Source organism: Pelobates fuscus, chromosome 5 (assembly GCF_036172605.1).
Source record: "Pelobates fuscus isolate aPelFus1 chromosome 5, aPelFus1.pri, whole genome shotgun sequence".
Classification (NCBI taxonomy): Eukaryota; Metazoa; Chordata; class Amphibia; order Anura; family Pelobatidae; genus Pelobates; species Pelobates fuscus.
In genome coordinates, this window is record NC_086321.1 from 227,507,191 (window position 1) to 227,528,273 (window position 21,083).

A 21,083-nucleotide genomic window follows, 5' to 3' on the forward strand; every position below is an offset into this window, starting at 1 on the left:
ATATTCAGACGACTTCTCTGTTTGCGCATAATATGATTTCTCATATTATCTCTCTATGATTTTTCTTGTGCGTCAGCTCATCTCCTCTCCCTCCTCAATTCCCCTCCCCACCTTGTTTTCCCCCCTTTTTTCTATTTTTTAACCTTCCTTGTAGCAATGCCCAGTAGGAAGGCTGAGCTAGGTAGCCCACTTACTATATAGTCCACTATAACAGACAGACACACGTACAAGACACACGTACAAGACACACATACAGACACACATACAGACACACACACGACACACATACATACACACACACGACACATACATACACACACGACACATACACACACACACACGACAAATACACACACACATACACACACACACGACACATACACACACACACGACACATACATACACACACACGACACATACATACACACACACGACACATACATACACACACACGACACATACATACACACACACAACACATACACACACACGACATACATACACACACACACACACACACAACACAGATACAGACACAAATACAGACACATAGATACACAAATACAGACACATAGATACACACACACGACACATACATACACACACACGACACATACATACACGACACATACAGACACACACACACGACACACATACATACACACACACATACATACATACATACACACACACGACACATACATACACACACACACACGACACACACACGACACATACAGACACACACGACACATACAGACACACACAACACATACAGACACACACGACACACACACACGTACATACATACACACACGACACATACATACACACACACACACACACACATACACACACAAACACACACACACACGACACATACAGACACACACGACACATACACACACATACATACACACACATACATACACACACACACATACACATACACAAGACACACACAACACATACAGGAACACAGACAGACACACATACACACAAGACACATACATACAGACACACACAAGACACACATACCAACAGACAGTCACACATACATACACACACACAAGACACACATATATACAGACACACACACACACACAAGACATACATACAAAGACACACACACACACACACATTATATTTAAGTCACCCTCCTGTTTCCTACCTTTTAGATTCAGGAGGGTGACTTTCCCTGGGGTCCAGTGGTGGCTCAGGTGGATGGGAGTCAGAGTTCCCACTCTGACTCCCTGGTCTTCCTCACGCGCGGCTCTCAGGGTTAGCTGGGAGGAGTGATGTGCAGTCACTTCCTCCCAGCTCTGCGATGTCATCACAGGGGGCCCGGTCACGCTGTTAAAGCGCCCAGCGCTGACCGGGCCCCCTTACAATCCACATCCATCGGGTGGCCCTGACAGCATGGGCCACCCGATGGACCCCTCCATATGCGGCCCCGGCAGTTTGCCGCGCGGGCCGGAGCCGCAATTTGTCACGGCGGTACCCAGTCGCAGGGGTACCGCCGGCTCGCACCCGCCCGCCCGTCCGCCCGGTCGTCAAAACCTGGAAATCCCTACCGCCCACCTGAAATCCTAAAACGCCCACTAGTGGGCGGTAGGGACCAGGTTGACGACCCATGCTCTATATTCTCTCTTTGATTGTGTGAGGTAGTCCTATGGTTAAAAGGTCCCTTTGGGTTTTCCCTTATTTCCAGATCTTTGTTTTGATGGTTATATTTGGAGAATGTTCTGACTTGTTTAGTTTTGTAATCCTTAATATCTCTCAAGTATTTACTTTTTTATGTATTGATAATTTCTTTTTCTAATATGTCTAGATTTTCTTTGATTTCTTGTGTCATATCATCAAATTGTTCCTGGTTTAGTTTATTAAGGATAGCATTTTGATTTTTGTTTATCTCCAAATCTAGTTCCTTTAAATATTCCTTTCTTCTTTTTATTATAAGGTTCATGGAGGTTATGGAAAAATTTTCCAGCATACAGTTCCACTCCTCCATGAAACTTTCCACATCCTTGTCAAATGTTGGAGTCTTAAAGTATCTTAAACCCCTAGGGGTTATACCTTCTTTTAAATATTTTTCCAATGTAGCTATTTCCCATTTTATTTTTAATTCTTTTTGCAATAATTTTTCTAATTGCTCATCATTGTATGCTATTTTTTGTCTAATGCATTGTGGATCTGTCCATTTAGCTATTTCTGTTTCCATATCTAGATATGTTTTGTTCCTTGTGTCAAACAGTGACATATTTAATCTAAGAGCGGCTAAGTACAAAAAGTAAAAAGATAAGAAAAATTACCACAGTTCAAATCTAGAAAAAGGGGGGGTGTACTAGCGCTAATTTAGTGATTGTGATATAAGTGAATAAGCTGCTTCAACATAGAATTCTTATCTTTAAACAATAGTGGAACAGTGAAATGTAAAGTGAAGCGCTGTATATTTTAAACAATGTGAGGTAAATAAGTTAGGACAATACCTTAAATGGCATTATTTATGTTTAAAAAGTTTTTACATTTAGTCTTTTTAACTTTCTAAATGGGTTAAAATGTATGCATTTTATAATTCGCTCTCTGTCTACAAGAATATATTTTTATACTATCCCTTTAATATTTATTGTATGTGTATAGAATCACTCTATATCTACAGTTATATGCCGAAATAATGAAATGATTCGCTCTTTTTACAAGATAATGTACATTTTAACTATCCCTTTAATATTGGATTGCATGCACATATAATCATACCCTTGCCACTATACAATAAATTTTCATCGATAGTTATATGGTGAAATTATGTAATAACTTGGGGTTCAAACACTTTCTATGGTTCAAGTTAAAACAAAATGATTGTACATATTTATGAATAATTGTTAGTGCGGCTGTTCTTTTTATGGTTTCACTTATACATTATGTTTTACCGGAAATGCGGTCCTAATGAACCGCAAATTGGAACGCATGACGTATCGGCATATCCCCACGTGACCGGAAATGACGGCGGAACCAAGGAAAAGGACTGAAAGTGAGACTTGAAACGCAGGGCGTCACCGTTTCCATGGTAAACACCCGCGAATTTACAAGCAGGACTGACATTACGGATTTAAGAAGGTGTATAAAAGCAGGAACAGGTCCAAGGAGGAAAATGAAGACTTTTCAATTTTTACACATCCAGTTGATGAAGCTGATATAGCGAAACGCGTCCTGGGAATTTGGAGATCACCGGTCTTCATGGAATTGGACTTTTTTAATGCCTAGTCAAGTGTTTTTATAATGTTATATATTTTTATCTAATAAAGTATTTATATATATTTTTAAACACTACTGGCATTGTTCCTGCTACTTTTATTTACACAAAGAAGGATTGTGGTCCTTAACCACATACGCCCCTGATCAGAGCCGATTTGGATGGCTCTGGGTTTGTAAGTACCCTTTTACTTTACCCTTTTAAAGATTTACTATCTAAGGTACTGCACCATATACCTCTCCTGATTTTAGAAACCAAGGAAGAGAAAGAACTCCCACCTAAAAGAAGGGATTAGGATCGCCTTTACGGATCCTACAAGCGATTTGATTGAGCTATATCCATTAGCTCTTAAAAGTGTGAGTGGGAAATTATTTCGTTTTATATCTATTTTTGTATAGCACAGGATACACTATTGTGTTTTTATTTGTGTTTTATTTCAAGGTACTATATGTCACATATGGACTTGTATGTATGAAAACTAAGGTATTGTCCTAACTTATTTACCTCACATTGTTTAAAATATACAGCGCTTCACTTTACATTTCACTGTTCCACTATTGTTTAAAGATAAGAATTCTATGTTGAAGCAGCTTATTCACTTATATCACAATCACTAAATTAGCGCTAGTACACCCCCCCTTTTCCTTGTAGCAATGCCCAGTAGGAAGGCTGAGCTAGGTAGCCCACTTACTATATAGTCCACTATAACAGACAGACACACGTACAAGACACACATACAGACACACATACACAAATACAGACACACACAGACACACATACAGACACATACACATAGATACACACACACATACAGACACACACGACACATACACACACACAACACACATACATACCTACATACATACACACACACACACACATACACAAGACACATACATACAGACACACAAACCAACAGACAGTCACACATACATACACACACACACACACACACACAAGACACACATACAAAGACACACACACATTAAATTTAAGTCACCCTCCTGTTTCCTACCTTTTAGATTCAGGAGGGTGACTTTCCCTGGGGTCCAGACCGTCCAGTGGTGGCTCAGGTGGATGGGAGTCAGAGTTCCCACTCTGACTCCCTGGTCTTCCTCCCGCGCGGCTCTCAGGGTTAGCTGGGAGGAGTGACGTGCAGTCACTTCCTCCCAGCTCTGCGATGTCATCACAGGGGGCCCGGTCGCGCTGTTAAAGCGCCCAGCGGGCCCCCTCACAATCCACATCCATCGGGTGGCCCTGACAGCATGGGCCACCCGATGGACCCCTCCATATGCGGCCCCGGCGGTTTGCCGCGCGGGCCGGGGCCGCAAATTGTCACGGCGGTACCCAGTCGCAGGGGTACCGCCGGCTTGCACCCGCCCGCCCGGTCATCAAAACCTGGAAATCCCTACCGCCCACCTGAAATCCTAAAACGCCCACTAGTGGGCGGTAGGGACCAGGTTGATGACCCATGGCTTAAACCAACCAATCAGAGCACTCTGAGCCTAATTGCAGGGTGTGGGAAGGCTTTATACGATCATTCTGCGCCAAGCCCTCACTGTGTCTGCATATTTTTATTGTTTTTTTTTTATTTTAGCATTTGCGACAGGTATTATGGATTTTTATATGGCCTTTTTTGGGGCTGAAGAAAGAAAAGAAAAGAAGAAAGAAGATATCTAATGGTAAGTATGACATTTTATTTTACAGGGTTAGTTTATTGCCCCCCCTCACTATTATTAGGGTAGGTAGGGTATTTTAATTATGGGAGGGAGTGACTAGGGACTTGGGGATGCCTAGTCACTTTATTATTTGTGGTCCCCACCTGCCGGCCTAATGTCCCCCCCCCCATTAGTTATTTAATTAGGGTCCCCACCTGCCGCTCATATTTATTTAGGGGTCTGCAACCACCGCTTATGGGTGGGGACATTAGGTCCCCCCTTTAATTAATTAGGGTCCACACCCACTGCTCATGGGATTGGGACCCGGGGGGGACATTTGGACCCCCCATTATTTTTTAAGGGTCCCCACCTGCCACTCATGGGTGGGGATTAGGGAGGACATTAGGTTCCCCCTTTAATTAATTAGGGTCCACACCCACCGCTCATGGGTGGGGACCTGGGGGGGACATTAGGTGTGTCCCCCATTATTTATTTAATTAAGGTCCCCACCTGACGGTCATGGGTGAGGACAGTAGGTCCCCCCTGTTTATATTAATAGCCTCCACCCCGCGGGTCACAGGTGGGGGTACTATGTCCTCCCCATTTTAGTTATTTGTGTTCCCCACCATGGGGGGACCTGTGCCAGGTCCCCACTCATTGCACTAGCAACTGGGCAGCACTAGTAGCTTTACATTTATTTAGGCGACATGCCGCAAGTAGGGGCATGTGGGAGGATTTAACCTACCTTTTATTACTATGGGGGTCATAGTGACCCCCATAGATTTTAATGAGGAGGGGGGCTAGGAATTAATATTATTACAAGAAGGGAGCTGGTAGCGCTGCCGGCTCCCTCCTATTTTTTTGTGGGGGGGGGGGGTTCGTGCATGCGCAGTGTTATTTCCTCCGTGCTGTGGGGGTTAATTCCCCTGCAGCACGGAGTCTATTAAAGGAACAAACATTGTGGATATTGATTAAGTGTTTCTAGTTCAGTATGCTTGCTTTTGATTTAAGGGTGCAAAGGCTATACTGGACTACAAAATACATTGCAAAGGAGTACCACATTAAAATACGAGGATGTGACCTCATTCAACAACACATTTCAGACACACAAAACATATTTACAAAATGCACATAAAACTATGATCCCTAAATTATACTATTAAAAATTAAAGTTAGCTTAGCCCCATAAATGGTTTAATTAGTCATTGGACATAATACAAGATTGAAAAAGAGAAGTTGATTACCAGGAGCAGGGTATTGTGAGGTTTTTTCTAAACTTTTGAAAATTTTATTTCAAATCAAAGGTTCTGTCCTAGTGTACTTAAAGGGTTATGATGCTAGGAATACACAGGCACTCTTGCCCGGTAAAAAACATTCAGTCCTCTTACCACCTGGTGCTGAAGCCCCTGCTGTTCTGCCGGGTGACATGCATTCAGCTTCTGTAGACCAGTGGCTCAACCAGTGGCAAAACTAACAAAGAAAGAGCCCTGTTGCAAGAAAATTTTTGGGTCCCCTAATCTCAAGGGTGGTCAAAATGTAGATCATGTATCGTACAACGCTTTCAATGCTTTGCCAGTTGGGTCTCTACCATTTACCCATCCTTGCAGGGTTATATTTAGCACAGAGTATTGGAGAAGTTAAATGTAAGCATGTTTTTGTAAGGGGTGTGTGTTAATGTAGCGTGTTTGTATGTAGTGTTGGCATTTGAATGAAATCATGCCTTTTTGTGTATTGTTAGTGTCTTAATACAGACGTGTACATTATTATTATTATTATATTTATAAAGCGCCATCAAATTCTGCAGCGCTTTACAATGGGTGGAGGAACAGACATGCAGTTGTAACCAGACAAGTTGGACACACAGGAACAGAGGGGTTGATGGCCCTGCTCAATGAGCTTACATGCTATAGGGAGTGGGGTAAAATGACACAAAAGGTAAGGATAGTATTAGACTAGTGACAGTTGCAGAAGAGGAATCAGTCAGGAGCTAGTAACAGTTTAATTGATACGCTTTTATGAAGAAGTGGGTTTTTAACAATTTTTTGAAGGAGTGGAGACTGGGTGAGCATCTAACAGAGGAGGGAAGCAAGTTCCACAGGAACGGTGCAGCCCTCGAGAAATCTTGAAGGCGAGCATCAGAGGTGGGAGTACGGACAGAAGATAGACGTAAGTCTTCAGCAGATCGTAAGGGCCTAGACGGGACATACTTGTGTATAAGGGAGGATAGATAGGTGGGAGCAGTACATGTATGTAACATTGATGTTTAGATGCAGGGATGTATTTGTGTGTAATATGGGCATTTGAATATAGAGATGTATGCACATATACGCATACACTATGATACACATACACACACAGATATACAGGCACAAAGATACACAGGCACACATACTGACACATGCAGAGACACACACTTTTAACAATTAATATTTCCACCTATCCTCAATGGCCAAGCTCCTCCCCCTTCCTCTGATCACCGGAACCTGGTGGTTCAGCTTTTGCATTCAGTTAAAGAAAAGCCCCGAGTGGGCTGCAGACATTGGTGCATAATTCACCGGGATGGTGGAGTTGTGGGATCTTGGAACGCTCCACTGTGGCGAGTCAATCAGACCTCATCGTGGCCCATGCATCATTCTCTGAGAGAAAAAAAAAGGAAGCAGGAGCCCCCGACCGACGACCCACTTCTGTGTACAGTTGCAGCACCATCCACATGGCCCATCAGGCCAGTGGGTGTATAAATCAGTAGTGGAACTCCAGGCCCTGTGCTGAGCCCTCCTATGGCTCTAGGCCCTGGTGCTATTGCACCAGCTTCGCCACTGCTCATAACAAATGCAGGGCCGCCACCAGAAATTTTGGGGCCCCTAACTCAGCTCAGGGTCTGGGCCCCCGGTGACCCACATCCAAACCCCGCCCACAAGAATACACACACACACACAGACACAAACACACGCACTAATACAAAAGGACACAGATACACACACAGACATACATACTGAAACAGATATACACGCATATAGGCATACATAGTGACAGACAAACATACTAACATACATACAGACACACACGCATACACACATACATTCATTCATTCATACATACATGCATGCATGCATACAGACACCGACAGACATTGATACTGGCATACATACATACTGACATACATACACTGACATTCATACAGACAGAGCACTTGAGATGCAGCTGCATTTTTTTTGTTTAAAGGGGCCAGGTCGCGCTCTTACACGGCCACTGCGCTGACTGGACCCCTGAAGATATAGACACGTGGGGCCCTGTTTCTATGCACAGAATTTAAACTTTTGTTCTGGGATGGTAAATGACACCTCAGTGGAGTTACAGCTCCAGCAGCAAAGGGGCTTAAACTCTGTATGAACAACGTTCCATAGTGAAATGCTGCACGTACAGACTTCAAGCACCATGACCACTTCAAAACACAGGTGATAACCCTTTAATATATTGATTTGTAATTTATTTTCAACCGAATGCAGTGAAAAACTGCTCTCTAGTCCTAGAAAGAATCCGTGCAATTTCAATTATTTAAAAAAAAATACTGAAAGACAATTTATTAAGCTATTGATGAGCACAAATACAATTGAATACATACATTTGGCTAGTATAAATATTTTACAAAGGGCTTCCTGTCATACAAAGTGTCATACAATCACGGCCTGCCGGTATGGCAAAGCGCCCCCTTGCTTCCCCACACCTCCAGTACCCTTGCCTTGAAGCCCAGAACCCAGTCAGTAGAGAAGATAGTGACAGGGGAAACACAGGGCAAGCAGAAAAACACAGATAAAGCAATATTAAACCAACATAACGGGTAAAGCAGGGAGAAGGGGAGCAGGGGATAAATAATACACAAATGTTCAAATAAAGTGCCAATAGCTATTACAATAAATGAACAGTGTGGAGCAAATTACTCTGACCTGTGCCTTGGCTGGAGCAGCAAAGAAAGAGGAAGTGATACAGGGGGAGGGGCCTTTTATACCTTGTCGCAATGTTTTTTCCATTAAACTTTATTGTTAAATCTGTGCTGTGCTGCTGGTGTTTTAGGAAAGAGATTATGCAAAATACTCGCCTCCTATCCTTAAAAAAATTTAAGATTATAGGTACACTGCGTTAGCATAATCTACAATTATAACCAAGGCGCAGTAATATTCCATTTCAGGTTGGGCTTTATGTTGAGTATTATCCGCTTGCTGTGACTCACCTTATTAACTACTAGTGGTTTGGTCAGTGACTTTCTGTGCAAGCATTCTTACAGAAAGGATTACAAGAACACATGCTAGTAAACTATTTCTTGATGCTCCATGTGAAATACCCAGTTGCCGAAAGTTTGAAATGACAAAATAAATAAATAAATAAATGGCTTTCCTGGGGAGCATGATCATTTTGGTCACATACTAAAACAGAGCAGTGTAAAGGGACACTCCCATCTTCTAAAGCAGTTTTCACCATTCCGTGTGAGGAATCAGAAGCTCGGTCAGTGTATGGATGGAGAGACACATTTATCCATATAGCTAAACATGTAATATAGTAATAATAATAGGGGTAGTAAACACAGGAAACGGTCTTTCAGCATTTCAGAAGATGGCTGTGGCGGAACATGCCTTTCCTTTCGACTGATTTAACTTTTCATACGTTCGGGAGTTATTGTACCTGAACCCACTTAGTTCAACTCACGAACGAGGACCACCCCTGTACCTCATTAGAACCTTGGAACAGCAGTTAACATACGTGCAAAACCGCAAGGGAAATAATTAATGAGTGCTTCCCTCGGTCGAGAAAAGGATGGCGACCATTTTGTCTCCCGAACAAAGGCAGCGGTACTTGGTCATCGAGTGCCTGGAACTCTTTTTGGCTATGTACCCACACGAACCCCGGCAAAGTGCCCGTCTAGCTATACAAATGATGTTCGGAGACAAGAACTTCCGACTGGCGGGGAGCATTCTAATGAAAGTATTTAGAAAAATGGGCCGAATGGTTCTTATCTGCCGTCACATTCTATGTTTCTATGTTACATACACACACACTCAGTCATAGAGATACATCGTAAACAGACAGCTATACAGGCACACATGCACACTCATACAGACACACTAGCACATTCAGACACAATCATGCAGAAACAAACATCTTTATGAACTACCATGCTATTGCCATGGCACCTGTTCCTATGAGGTCCGTATATACACCACAAGCACTGCCAATGTCCTTCAGGCATCCTACCAAAACCGGCTGCTTCACGCTAGAGCCTTTTAAAGTCTTCCGTCCACTCAGACAGAGTTAATTGCAAAAATGTGCGTGCATCATCACGCCAGAGACACACGCACATCCTGGTATCACATGGGTCAAAGTGAACAATGGCTGCTTTCTCAAAGCTATACAATATCTTTTTTGGTTTAGTACTGTGCCCTGGTTATTCAGAGAGCATATTATCCTTGTATATCTTTGGCTTTTATGACCTTTGCTTGCTCTTGACCATCTATCGATTGTCCCTGACCTTTGGCTAGTTCTCTCGTTTATGCTACTGTCTTCCTGACCTTGTCTTGTACTGCAAATTTATTTTTTTTGCGTTAATTCTGGCCACTATAAGGCACATATGCTTTAATCCAATAACATACATATCATTGTTTACTTAAGTTCTGCGTGTCAGGTTAGTGAATCGTGACAGCTAAGCATTGCCAGCAGGGCTCTGATCTTTTGTAGAGCGTGGGCAGGATGGCTAGCATTTTATAAATAAGGTGATGGGGTTGGTGTATTGCCAGGGTCTGGCCTGGTGCTGCTGGTAGGCCTTTGGTTAGCTCTCCTTGCTGGAAAGCATTCTTTACCAAATTAGAATTCGTACTGATGGTGGAGGCCATAAAACGGTAAACTTGGGCCCTTAATATAATATTTTTGTCTGAGCTTTTCAAATGTTTAAAATCTGTTATCTTAATTCTAGCTATTTAGTCTAGATGTTCACCAGCAATCTTCAAGTTGCATCATATACTGCAAGAACAAATTCTTTCTGGGTTGTATTGCCTAGCATTCATCTTTAACTCAAAAATACAGTTGTCCAGTGGTAACGGCCAGTATCTGAACACTGGCTATAATATTCTTAATACCAGCACTCACAATTATCTTTAAAGTAATTCTGCACCAAAAAAAACCTCAGGGGTTGAGTTTTAGGGCAGAATGCTGGTCTTAGTAAAAAGTAGAAAGTAAAAACAAAACAATTTACAACCAGGAAATGACTGCCTATTTCAAGTACAGAAAGCTTTCTGTAATTAAGTTGTTCCTTAGAGTTCTGCATGCGTGCATATGGGTAGAAATAGAATATGCCATGTAACAGTTAGGACATGCACTGGGTGTGTCCCCACAGCATACTCACAACCATTATGATAATTGTAGTAACAAAGCTGTGCACTTTTGCTAATCTTTCTGACATTTTTTTTAAAGTAATACTTATCCCGATCCTGTAAGTTGCATCATACTGAAGAAATATTGCCACTGGGTTGGTAGAGGCGTTTTATTTATACATATAAAACATTATTACAGTCTTTCTCTGGGTACATGGGAAAGGTTAACACTTTCCCTGCCAAGGTGGTTGTGCAATGCATTGGTATTACATACTCCTGGGGTACAAAAAGGGATAAAATCTTAACAAGACATAAAACAAGCAATCACTAGGGAGAATTCAACTTTTCTATTAAGGCATCAATTGCTTTTGTATTTATAGAGTCTTTTGTTTTCGACACCAAATTCTTGAGTCCAGTTTTTACTTTACAGGAAAGTTCTTCATCACAGCTCTCAAGAAGGCTAAAGGAGATTTAAAAAAAATATATAAACTGTATGTAAATAAAATCAAATACAGTATTAACACTAGTAAAAATGACGGTATCATAATAATGAACAAGCCGTGTCCTTTTCATAAATGGGTTAAAAATAAAACTCAAGGATAAGACGAGATTTTCAATATAAAATACAGTTTTGTTTAAGTCAATTTGTCCAACAATGCCATGTTGTGTTATCAATAATGGAGCACAAGTATTGCCTCCAACACTACCAATTTGCATCTAGTTCAGCTAAAGACTAAAATGTGGTACACACACCATGCCAATATCGACAGATTGGGAGGAAAAGAGAGAGAAAACACACATTTAATCCTACTCTGGCTATTTTGCTTTTCTGCAAGTGTGACAAGCAAACACAGCTGAACAGAAAGCAGAGCAAACAGTTACTGGATATGAGGAATGAGAAAACTAGCATGAGTGAACAAGAATCATCAGGGTCTGTCTGACCGTGTGTGCTTCACCAGACATATGGTGCATTAAAGTGACAGCAGAAAAAAAGGATATCTAGAAATATCTACATAAATAATATAAAGACTCTCTCCAATTTCTGATCTCCTATTCAACCATATTGGGAGGAGGAGAGGGGGATTTACATGAACGTTTGGGAATTCCTCACAAAAATTAATACAATAAGAGCCCAAACACGTTGGCAAAGATGAATGAGCCAAAGAAAAAAAAAAAAAAAAGAAATAAAAAAAGTTACCTGCGCTCTCTCCTTAATTTCCATGTATATTTAGACAAATGGAGGTCATTTAGTTACTCCAATGGCCATTGGAGGGAAGGCCCGCCTGCCAACGTCAAGGCAGACCCCCTAAGCAAGTCCTACACTGACCCTTCAGCCTGCTTCCTTGAGATAGATAGGGGTATTTTTTATATACACCCCTATATACTTATCAACCCTTAATAGTAACATATGTGTTCCCTATGAAGGGTTAATAAGTATATAGGGGTGTTTATTAAAAATACCCCTCTCTGTCTCATTAGAGACATCTTTGCCAGAAGCTCAAGGAAGCAAGGTGAAGGGTGAGAGTAGGACCCGCTTAGGGGGGGGTCTGCCTTGACGTTGGCAGGTGGGCATTCCCGCCATTGGAGTAACTAAATGACCTCCATTTGTCTAAATATACATAGGGATTGATTAAGGAGAGAGAGCAGGTAGCTTTTTTCCCCCTTTGGTTCATTCATTTTTTACTATATATTGGGGCTGATGTGTACTGTGGTTGTTTGCTGCCGCCCAGGAGTGATGGGAGTGAGCGAATTACTTTTCCTTTTTTTTTTAAAAAGATGAATGAACACCTGGGTACAAGATACTGGAAACCGCTTCAGCTAACATTCACTTATGCATGCAGTTCTCACTTTAAGGCCTGCATCATACTTTAAAAAGCGTAGCTGTCCATGGTAAAATATGTCACAGTGCCACAAAATAGTAAGTAATTCCCTTTATTCTTCAGATGTCGGTACTACTTAATATTGTAATATCTGTAACTGTTCACAGTGCTTTTGCTGCAGTTCAAGGTACTATATAGTTATTGCGCCGTTTTCTATACCTAATATTACTTTCACTTATCTTTACAATAAAGTGATAGTTGTATATGACCTCTTTTACAATTATATGCCTAGTGTACATCTCTAGGGTATTGCTCATGATCAACCCTTTAAAAAGTGCAGCATTCTCAACATGTCCTGTTTATTTTTATTAATCTCCTCTCTGACCACTATGCAAGATATTGTTACTCTTCGCATGTTTTTACTAAGTTACTTAAAAAAATGCAGTCACTCTCTATTATGCTTATTGTTACTCTGTATATGTATGTTATCTACTGAGTTACTAACTCATATCAAATCTCTCTGTGATGTAATATATATATATAAAATACAGTTTAATATAAAAAAAATCTATACACTGTGGTCATGGCACCCACATATTAAAACATCCATTTATTATATTTGATACAGCACCAATATATTATTCAGCTATTTAGAAAAGGCATGTTAACTCACTAAATAAACAACACATTGATAGGGCATACAAACAATCTATTTCAAGCAAAATAATGAACAACAACGTTTTCCTTACCAGCACAGGACGATTGCTCCTCTGTTAACCTTGGCCCAACAGCTGAGGTTTTCTATGCCTACATGTTCCACCAGCGTTCTGGAAAAACAGCCTGTGTTGGATAGAAAGCATCAAATGAATTATATACTAAGCAGGTTGCCCATAGACTTACTCATACTGTAGAAACATAATGACTGAAATATGCCTTAAACAAATATAGTCAAATATAGATTGGAACTGTAAACAGACAGCAGATTTAGTCAGTGACACATAGAAATCCAATAGTTATGTGAGCGGTAGAACACAGTTTGGCACATAAAAAAAACCCCTGTAATTTCCTTGAATAAGTCAGGCTGAGTCCAACATGACCCATAGTGTCTTATCAGAGAGCAAAGCAATATATGACAATTGTCAGGAAGCCAGGTAACTGCATGTTTCAACAAATACACACAATGTAACTCGGGCAACTTCAGACATGTAAATGGACATAATGAATGTTATGTTAAGAAGGAGCATTCACACTTGAGATAAGAGTACAACTGAGGCCAGAGAGAGAAACTTTTTTTTTTTTTTTTTAAACTTTATTTTTAGATGAACAGGTCCACATAGTTTATCATTACGATACGATACAATTCTGCAAATGGCCAACACAAGGCAATAAATGTCAATTACGTTTGTTTACTCCAATGATCATCTGGTATAATAAAATTGTGTCAGTATATGTGATTTGCTCATTTTTGAATTTATAAACAGCTTTCTCAAAATACTCAATGGGAGGACCAACTTGGAAATTAGCAAAATAAACACACTGATACAATGTGATTGTACCAGGGATTGTGGGAAATCTAATTTTCAGGAAATGCCTCACGGCTTATTCGGAAGGGAAAATCTGATATATAAAATTATTTCTTAAAAGGACAATAAAGCTGTGTTGGTAACTCTGAAGCTGCTCATTTCTGTGGTTGTCATTTTGTTCCAACAGTTAAGCGGTTAATTGGCTGCCAACACAATTAAGACAGAATGACTGCAATGCATATTTTTGAAAGATATTTTTCGTCATGGACTGTGTTTTACATCACCTCTTTAAAAAGCTATTAAAGCAAATACTGTCAAAAACGGTGTAGCTAAGGCAAGTGGCATGATGACACTTTCATTCACTGCCTATCCAAATGGTCAGCCAGTTTCTACCATGTGACATGCACACACATGAAATTTTGAGACATGCAATTTAAATCTAGGTCAAGCTATGTCAGGGCAGCCTTTCATTTTATATAATTGCAACAAGAAAACAGAGGCTTTGTGAAGAAATAATTGCAAAGACGGATCAACATGTACCATACCTTCTTTGCCGTTTTCTTTCATGTCTTTATCTTGCTTTATCAACCATTTCAACACCAGGTGACCTGCAGGATGTTCTGCAATGTGAAGCTTTAAAGAAAAAGAATCAGGACAGTATCAGTCTCATGTTTTGTAAATGAAGCACCCATTATACAATCGCATTCTAACAGAACACCCCCTCAGCGAAACTTGCATCACAATAATGCTGAGAATTGGCAAGGAATCTTGTAAACCTCTTATGTCCTACTGTGCACCATTCTGAATATAGGTACAGAGCAGACGTTTTTCTCCTTAGGGAACCACAGATAGATACACCAGTTATCCAACTTCCACAAAGATCAGTGGCTGTATATATGAATAAGCCAGGTGTGTGAGATGGGAAACAATACAGTAGGCAACCGCCAATTGTAAAGTAAATAATCCACAATTCCCTGTTTAGCAAATAACCCCTTATGTGAAGGGTTTTATGGAAAAAAAGGATGCAGTGAACATAATAATGACAATGTTTAACGAGTGACATTACCTCTCCATTCTTGCCCCCAGCAACAAACTCCTCTGCTGCCATATTGGCTATGGCAGACATGGCAGGCTCTGGATCCCCTGCTGCGTACAGCACAATGCTCGTGACCAAAGCACATAAGGCATTCTGGAATACCAAATCTTGTGTGTTCTCCTCAAGATGTTTAAGTAGAGGTGGAGAAATTACATCCAGCAATTCACGCTGCCTAACTGCTGTATTTTTCTTGCTAAAAAGAGAAAAAAATAATAATAAAAATCTTATGCAAAAGTGTTGTACGATCAAAGCAACAAGTAACATTTCTCACAACACTAACTGAAAGCTTAAACAACAGTTTAAAATTGAGTTGCAATATTACAAATTCCAAACTGTTAAACATGGACATTTAATTCCGATTTCCTGAAATTGTAAGAAACTCAGCAGGCAATATGATGAAATTTGGCGTAGTAGTACTCATTGTGATGTCATGTGCTTGATTTGTTGCTCACAACATAATACATAATACACTTGGAATACAAGACATAGGAAACTATGAAAAACTGCCTTGCAGGAAAATATTCTGAAAACCGACAGCAACACACATACTTCTGCAAGAAAATAATCACATTTAAAAAAATAAAAATAAAAAAGGTAAATACAATTCTGAGAAGTGTTATGCATCAATAATGCTTTATCATTTATGAATGTTGCATGCTTCTGGTCTGCTAAGGAGCAAACTTTCTGCCAAGCACATGATAAATCATGGATGTTTGCCACCATCCCCACCCAGCATGTTAATTCTATTATTGTTACATGCTGCTGTAAGTGAATAGTATTAAAATACTTGTGGCAAGCACAGGTGGAGCAGTAACAAACAATATGATAATTGCTGCCGGTGTTTTACCTTTGACAGGTCTGTCACAAAGAAATAGGATACTTGCATTAAGGTAAACACACAAATCTCTTGTATAAGTTTTACAGTACAGAACCCCTGTCAAAACTTCAAAAGCCACAAGGGATCAATGTGTGGAGGAGAGATTGATTTGTAGCCTCCTTATTTAGTCTCCAGTCATTGGAACAAGTACTGTATTTTTCCATGTATAAGACACGTTTTTTTTTCTAAATTTTATTAGTCAGAAAATTGGGGGTCATCTTGCACACGAAATCTCACTACAGGAGTTTAAAAATACACTTGTGCGCAGACCTAAGTTAAAATGGCACCTGCCGCATTTGAGTGTGCCACAGCCCACACACATACCTGGCCTTCCTCCTGCCGAACAACTTCTGAATGTTATGACAAGGAGGAAGAGATCCCTTAATGCATGGGAGCTGCAGCAGACATCGGCATTTACCACCAACGGAGCTCAAGAGACATGCCACACCATTAAAGGAGCAGCCATATTAAAGGGACACTATAGTTACCAGAACACCTACAGCTTATTGAATTTGTTCTGGTGAGTAGAATCATTACCTTAAGGCTTTTTATTGCTGTAAACACTGTCTTTTCAGAGAAAATGCAGTGTTTACATTACTGGCCACTCCTCAGACAGCTGTTAAGAGATCCTTCCAGGGTCATGGCTGCCTAAAAGGCATCCAAACATTCAGCATCTCCTCCCTCTGCATGCAGACACCGAACTTTCCTCATAGAGATTCATTGATTTAATTCATCTCAATGAGGAGATGCTGATTGGCCAGGGCTGTGTTTGAATCATGCTGGCTCTGCCCCTGATCTGCCTCCTTGTCAGTCTCAGCCAATCCTATGGGGAAGCATTGTGATTGGATCAGACTACCACTTCTGATGATGTCAGCAGACTGCTTGTTTTTTTTTTTTTAGGCAAACAGCATGCAGATCTACAGCTTCTGGCTTGAATACAGTAAGATTTTGCTATGTGTATGGAGGCATGAGGGACCCAGGGGGGCTAGATGGTGGTTTTAACACTATAGGGTCAGGAATACATGTTTGTGTTCCTGACCCTATAGTGATCCTTTAAGGTTTGATCCACCTCAGGTAGGTCTTGCTTTCGGATTTATATTTAATCGGGAATAAAATGGGGATCAGGGAGCAGAGGGAATACTACTGTGATGTCCCAGCATGCCCTCACACCACCTGCTGTATTGTGGGAGCTGTAGTCTCCCAGCATGTACTATGGAGCCATTATCTTCACAGAGAACAGTAGCACAGGGGAGGCATGATAATCAGAAGTGTGTTGTTTTCCTCAGAAGTCACCTCTAAAATATCAAAGTTGTTCAATTTGATGTTTAAAATATTGATTTCTTAATTTTGGGCTCATAAAATAGGAGTCGTCTTATACATGGGGGCATCTTATACATAGAATAATACGGTAAGTAGCAAGCAAGAGAACAGTAAGAATCAGCAGCAAAATGTAACAACTACGCAGTCAAGCATAACCAGGTCATATCAAGCAGCTACGAAAAACATGAAAGGACGATATATTATTTGTATAATAGTTTAATATTTAACTATCATAACTGTATTGTTCCTAAGATCCAAGATAGTATGGAGTGTCCTGCTTACTGTGCATTAAATGCTGCATACAGAAAATTTAAATGAGTAAGAAATTCTAGGAACGTTAAGTAGTACTTACGATGTACATTATTCTGACATTGTTAACACTGAAAATAATAATAGTTGCATGTGATACAACCTTGATGTATATTATTTTGTAATAAATACTCTTCTGTTCATCTCCTGGCTTACCCGTACTATGTGGAGATGGCAATCTTTAGTCCACTATGGGTCAGAAGCAGTTTATCAGAAACCAGGAACCCTCTCACAGGTTTGTAAAAAGGTGGATATCAAAACCAAGCTTGTCTGATGCAGAAGGGACAATAATGCATTCTCTTTCTCATGAACGGCAAGTTCTACATACCTGTTTGCATTTTCATCACCTTGCTTAAGCACCTCAATGATCTCTGGCAGGAAATGTGCGGGACGACGCCAACTCAGCAAATACAGTAACACCTTTCTTCCATATTTGTTATCGATAATGTTTGGCAAGCAGCTGACAAGTTCCTAAAAAGATAGGGGGGGGGGGATCTAGGTTAGCCAGTAATGTCTAATAAGAGGAGCATTATTTACCATGTTTGTATGTGTCCCACCTGCCGGATTGGCAGTAACATGAAATAAATATCTGTAGCAAATCAATACTTTCAATTAATTACTCCATCTTTATGATTAAATATAAATCAGGAATACTTAGTGGTGACTGAGCTACTGAATTTTTCATGGATCAATCGCTCTTTTGCAGAGAAGGAAAGGAGAGGCTTCATTGTAATAAAGACAGACAAAAAAGCACATTGTAACAGATTATTCACTAAAGTGGATCATTTAAAGTGAACATCAAATTTAAGGCTAAATAGCCAAACTGGAAAAAAGTGTCTAAGTCAGCTATGCTTTCGGTTCAGCTAGTCTGGCCTTAAAATTTGAAATTCACTTTGAATCTTTTATTAAATAACTTTGTATGTGTTTCAACTCAAACATGTTTGAGGATTATGCATGGGCACCAGCAAAACTTTCTCTTGAGACAGATAGGTTACCAAAGGATATGTTTACTATAGAAGGAAGTTCGTAGCCAAATTATTTAACCTGAGCCTTATCTGCTGCATTTTGAATACATTCAATTTATATCATGCAGTCAATTCACTTTGATAATAAGGTAGACTGATAATTTAAATAAAAAGCATACAATGTGTTTTGTTTAAACAATAAAATACTGAAAGCGCTAGCTCTGTAATAACAAGGATTAACTCTATAGATCAGATTGCCTGCACCCACCAGCAGGCTATATATATATATATATATATATATATAAACACAGGCACTGTAGTAAACAAGAGAACTTGTACCAAGTATATGGAGAACAAACACACACAACATTAAGTTTGGTTCTACTGATACAGACATCTGTGAGGCCCAGGGTTAAGACGTCCATCATGATTAGGTACAGGAAAAGTGCTAGGAAAGGGGTGTGTGGGGGATTTCAATGTCAGCATTCCCAGTGATTCCTCTGCATATGACAATCTGCTAGTACAACAGGCAGGTCAGGTGTTCAAATCTTGTACTTAATAGTGAGTGATATGGCAGTGTTCAATAGAAAGAAAAAACAAAACACACACTGTACAGAGGACGGATACCTAATGATACCCTGGCCTGCCAGAGATTAGTGAGAGTTACATAAGGAGGCAGCAGCTACAGCCCTGAGCCCTTAATTCAGTTTTGATTTGGAAGGATAAATATTTCTATTTTACTAGATCTGAAAAAGAAAGTGCTTTAGACTCAACGGCAACTTTCACCAAAAAACAGAACATGAACCATCCAACTGTATAAACTCCTGCAGTGTGATTCCCTACCAAGCTGAGTCAGAAGAAGGGGCCTCTAGCACACTATGGTCTATATACTCTTCGCTCACATACACAATTAAAATGTGTAGGGTCACAGCTGCTCAACAATAGATTGTTCTACTTTATGTCACATCAGCGAGGTCTTTTGAAACATAATACACTAAGTGAATTGAATTCAGGCATGTTATCTACACAGACAGCAATCTTTTGACTGTTAAGTGTCGCACTCAAGCATTTTGAGTGAAGGTCACCTTTATAGAGTTGTGTGTGTAGATACTTCGATTGAATGCAAACATTCGTATGTAACAAAAGAAGCGTAAAGAAGAACTAAAAAGGAGTATTCATTGTGCTTTGTAAATACAGTATTCACATTTTGTGAACTACTTCAAGACTATAATGAACAAGTTACAATAAAAAATAATTTTTTTTACCCTACATAGAATAAATATTTATTTGTAAAGCGTAAAATATAAAATTAAATGTAGATATCCTCTTTATTCTGCAACTGGGCACCGCCATCTTAACTCCTTTGCACAGGGCAGTCAGCACAGGGAAAACCTACAATGTTTCTATTTCCTCTCTTCATTTGCAATATCTGCACTGGTTGTGCCACATGTAATCCTGACCCTATAGTGTTAAAACCACCATCTAGCCCCCCTGGGCCCCTCATGCCTACATAAATATAGCAAAATCTTACTTGTATTCAAGCCTGAAGCTGTAGCTCTGCATGTTTGCCTCAGAAAAACAAGCTGTCTGCTGACATCATCAGAAGTGGTGGCCTGAACCAATCACAATGCTTCTCTATAGGATTGGCGGAGACTCACAAGGAGGCAGATCTGGGGCAGAGCCAGCACAATTCAAACAGCCCTGGCCAATCAGCATCTCCTCATAGAGATTAATTGAATCAATGAATCTCTATGAGGAAAGTTCAGTGTCTGCATGCAGAGGGAGAAGACACTGAATGTTTGGATGCATTTTAGGCAGCCATGACCCAGGAAGGATCTCTAAAAGCCATCTGAGGAGTGGCCAGTGACTGAAAAGGGAGTGCAGAAAACAGGCCCCTCTGCT

The 21,083-nt window shown here is 40.3% G+C and overlaps 1 protein-coding gene across 3 annotated transcripts in view; it reads right to left on the bottom strand.

The window, feature by feature from the left end:
- Window positions 1-11,427: 11,427 nt before the first annotated feature.
- Window positions 11,428-21,083, bottom strand: part of PUM3 (pumilio RNA binding family member 3) — a 45,429-nt gene continuing 35,773 nt past the window's right edge. For all 3 annotated transcript variants that reach the window (XM_063455086.1, XM_063455089.1, XM_063455088.1), the window contains exons 14-18: window positions 18,545-18,687; window positions 15,681-15,903; window positions 15,160-15,247; window positions 13,841-13,931; window positions 11,428-11,731 (exon numbers count right to left, since the gene is read on the bottom strand). In XM_063455086.1, the coding sequence (XP_063311156.1) occupies window positions 11,599-11,731; window positions 13,841-13,931; window positions 15,160-15,247; window positions 15,681-15,903; window positions 18,545-18,687 (678 nt within the window). In that variant the 3' untranslated portion in view covers window positions 11,428-11,598. The remainder of the gene's footprint in view (window positions 11,732-13,840; window positions 13,932-15,159; window positions 15,248-15,680; window positions 15,904-18,544; window positions 18,688-21,083) is intronic.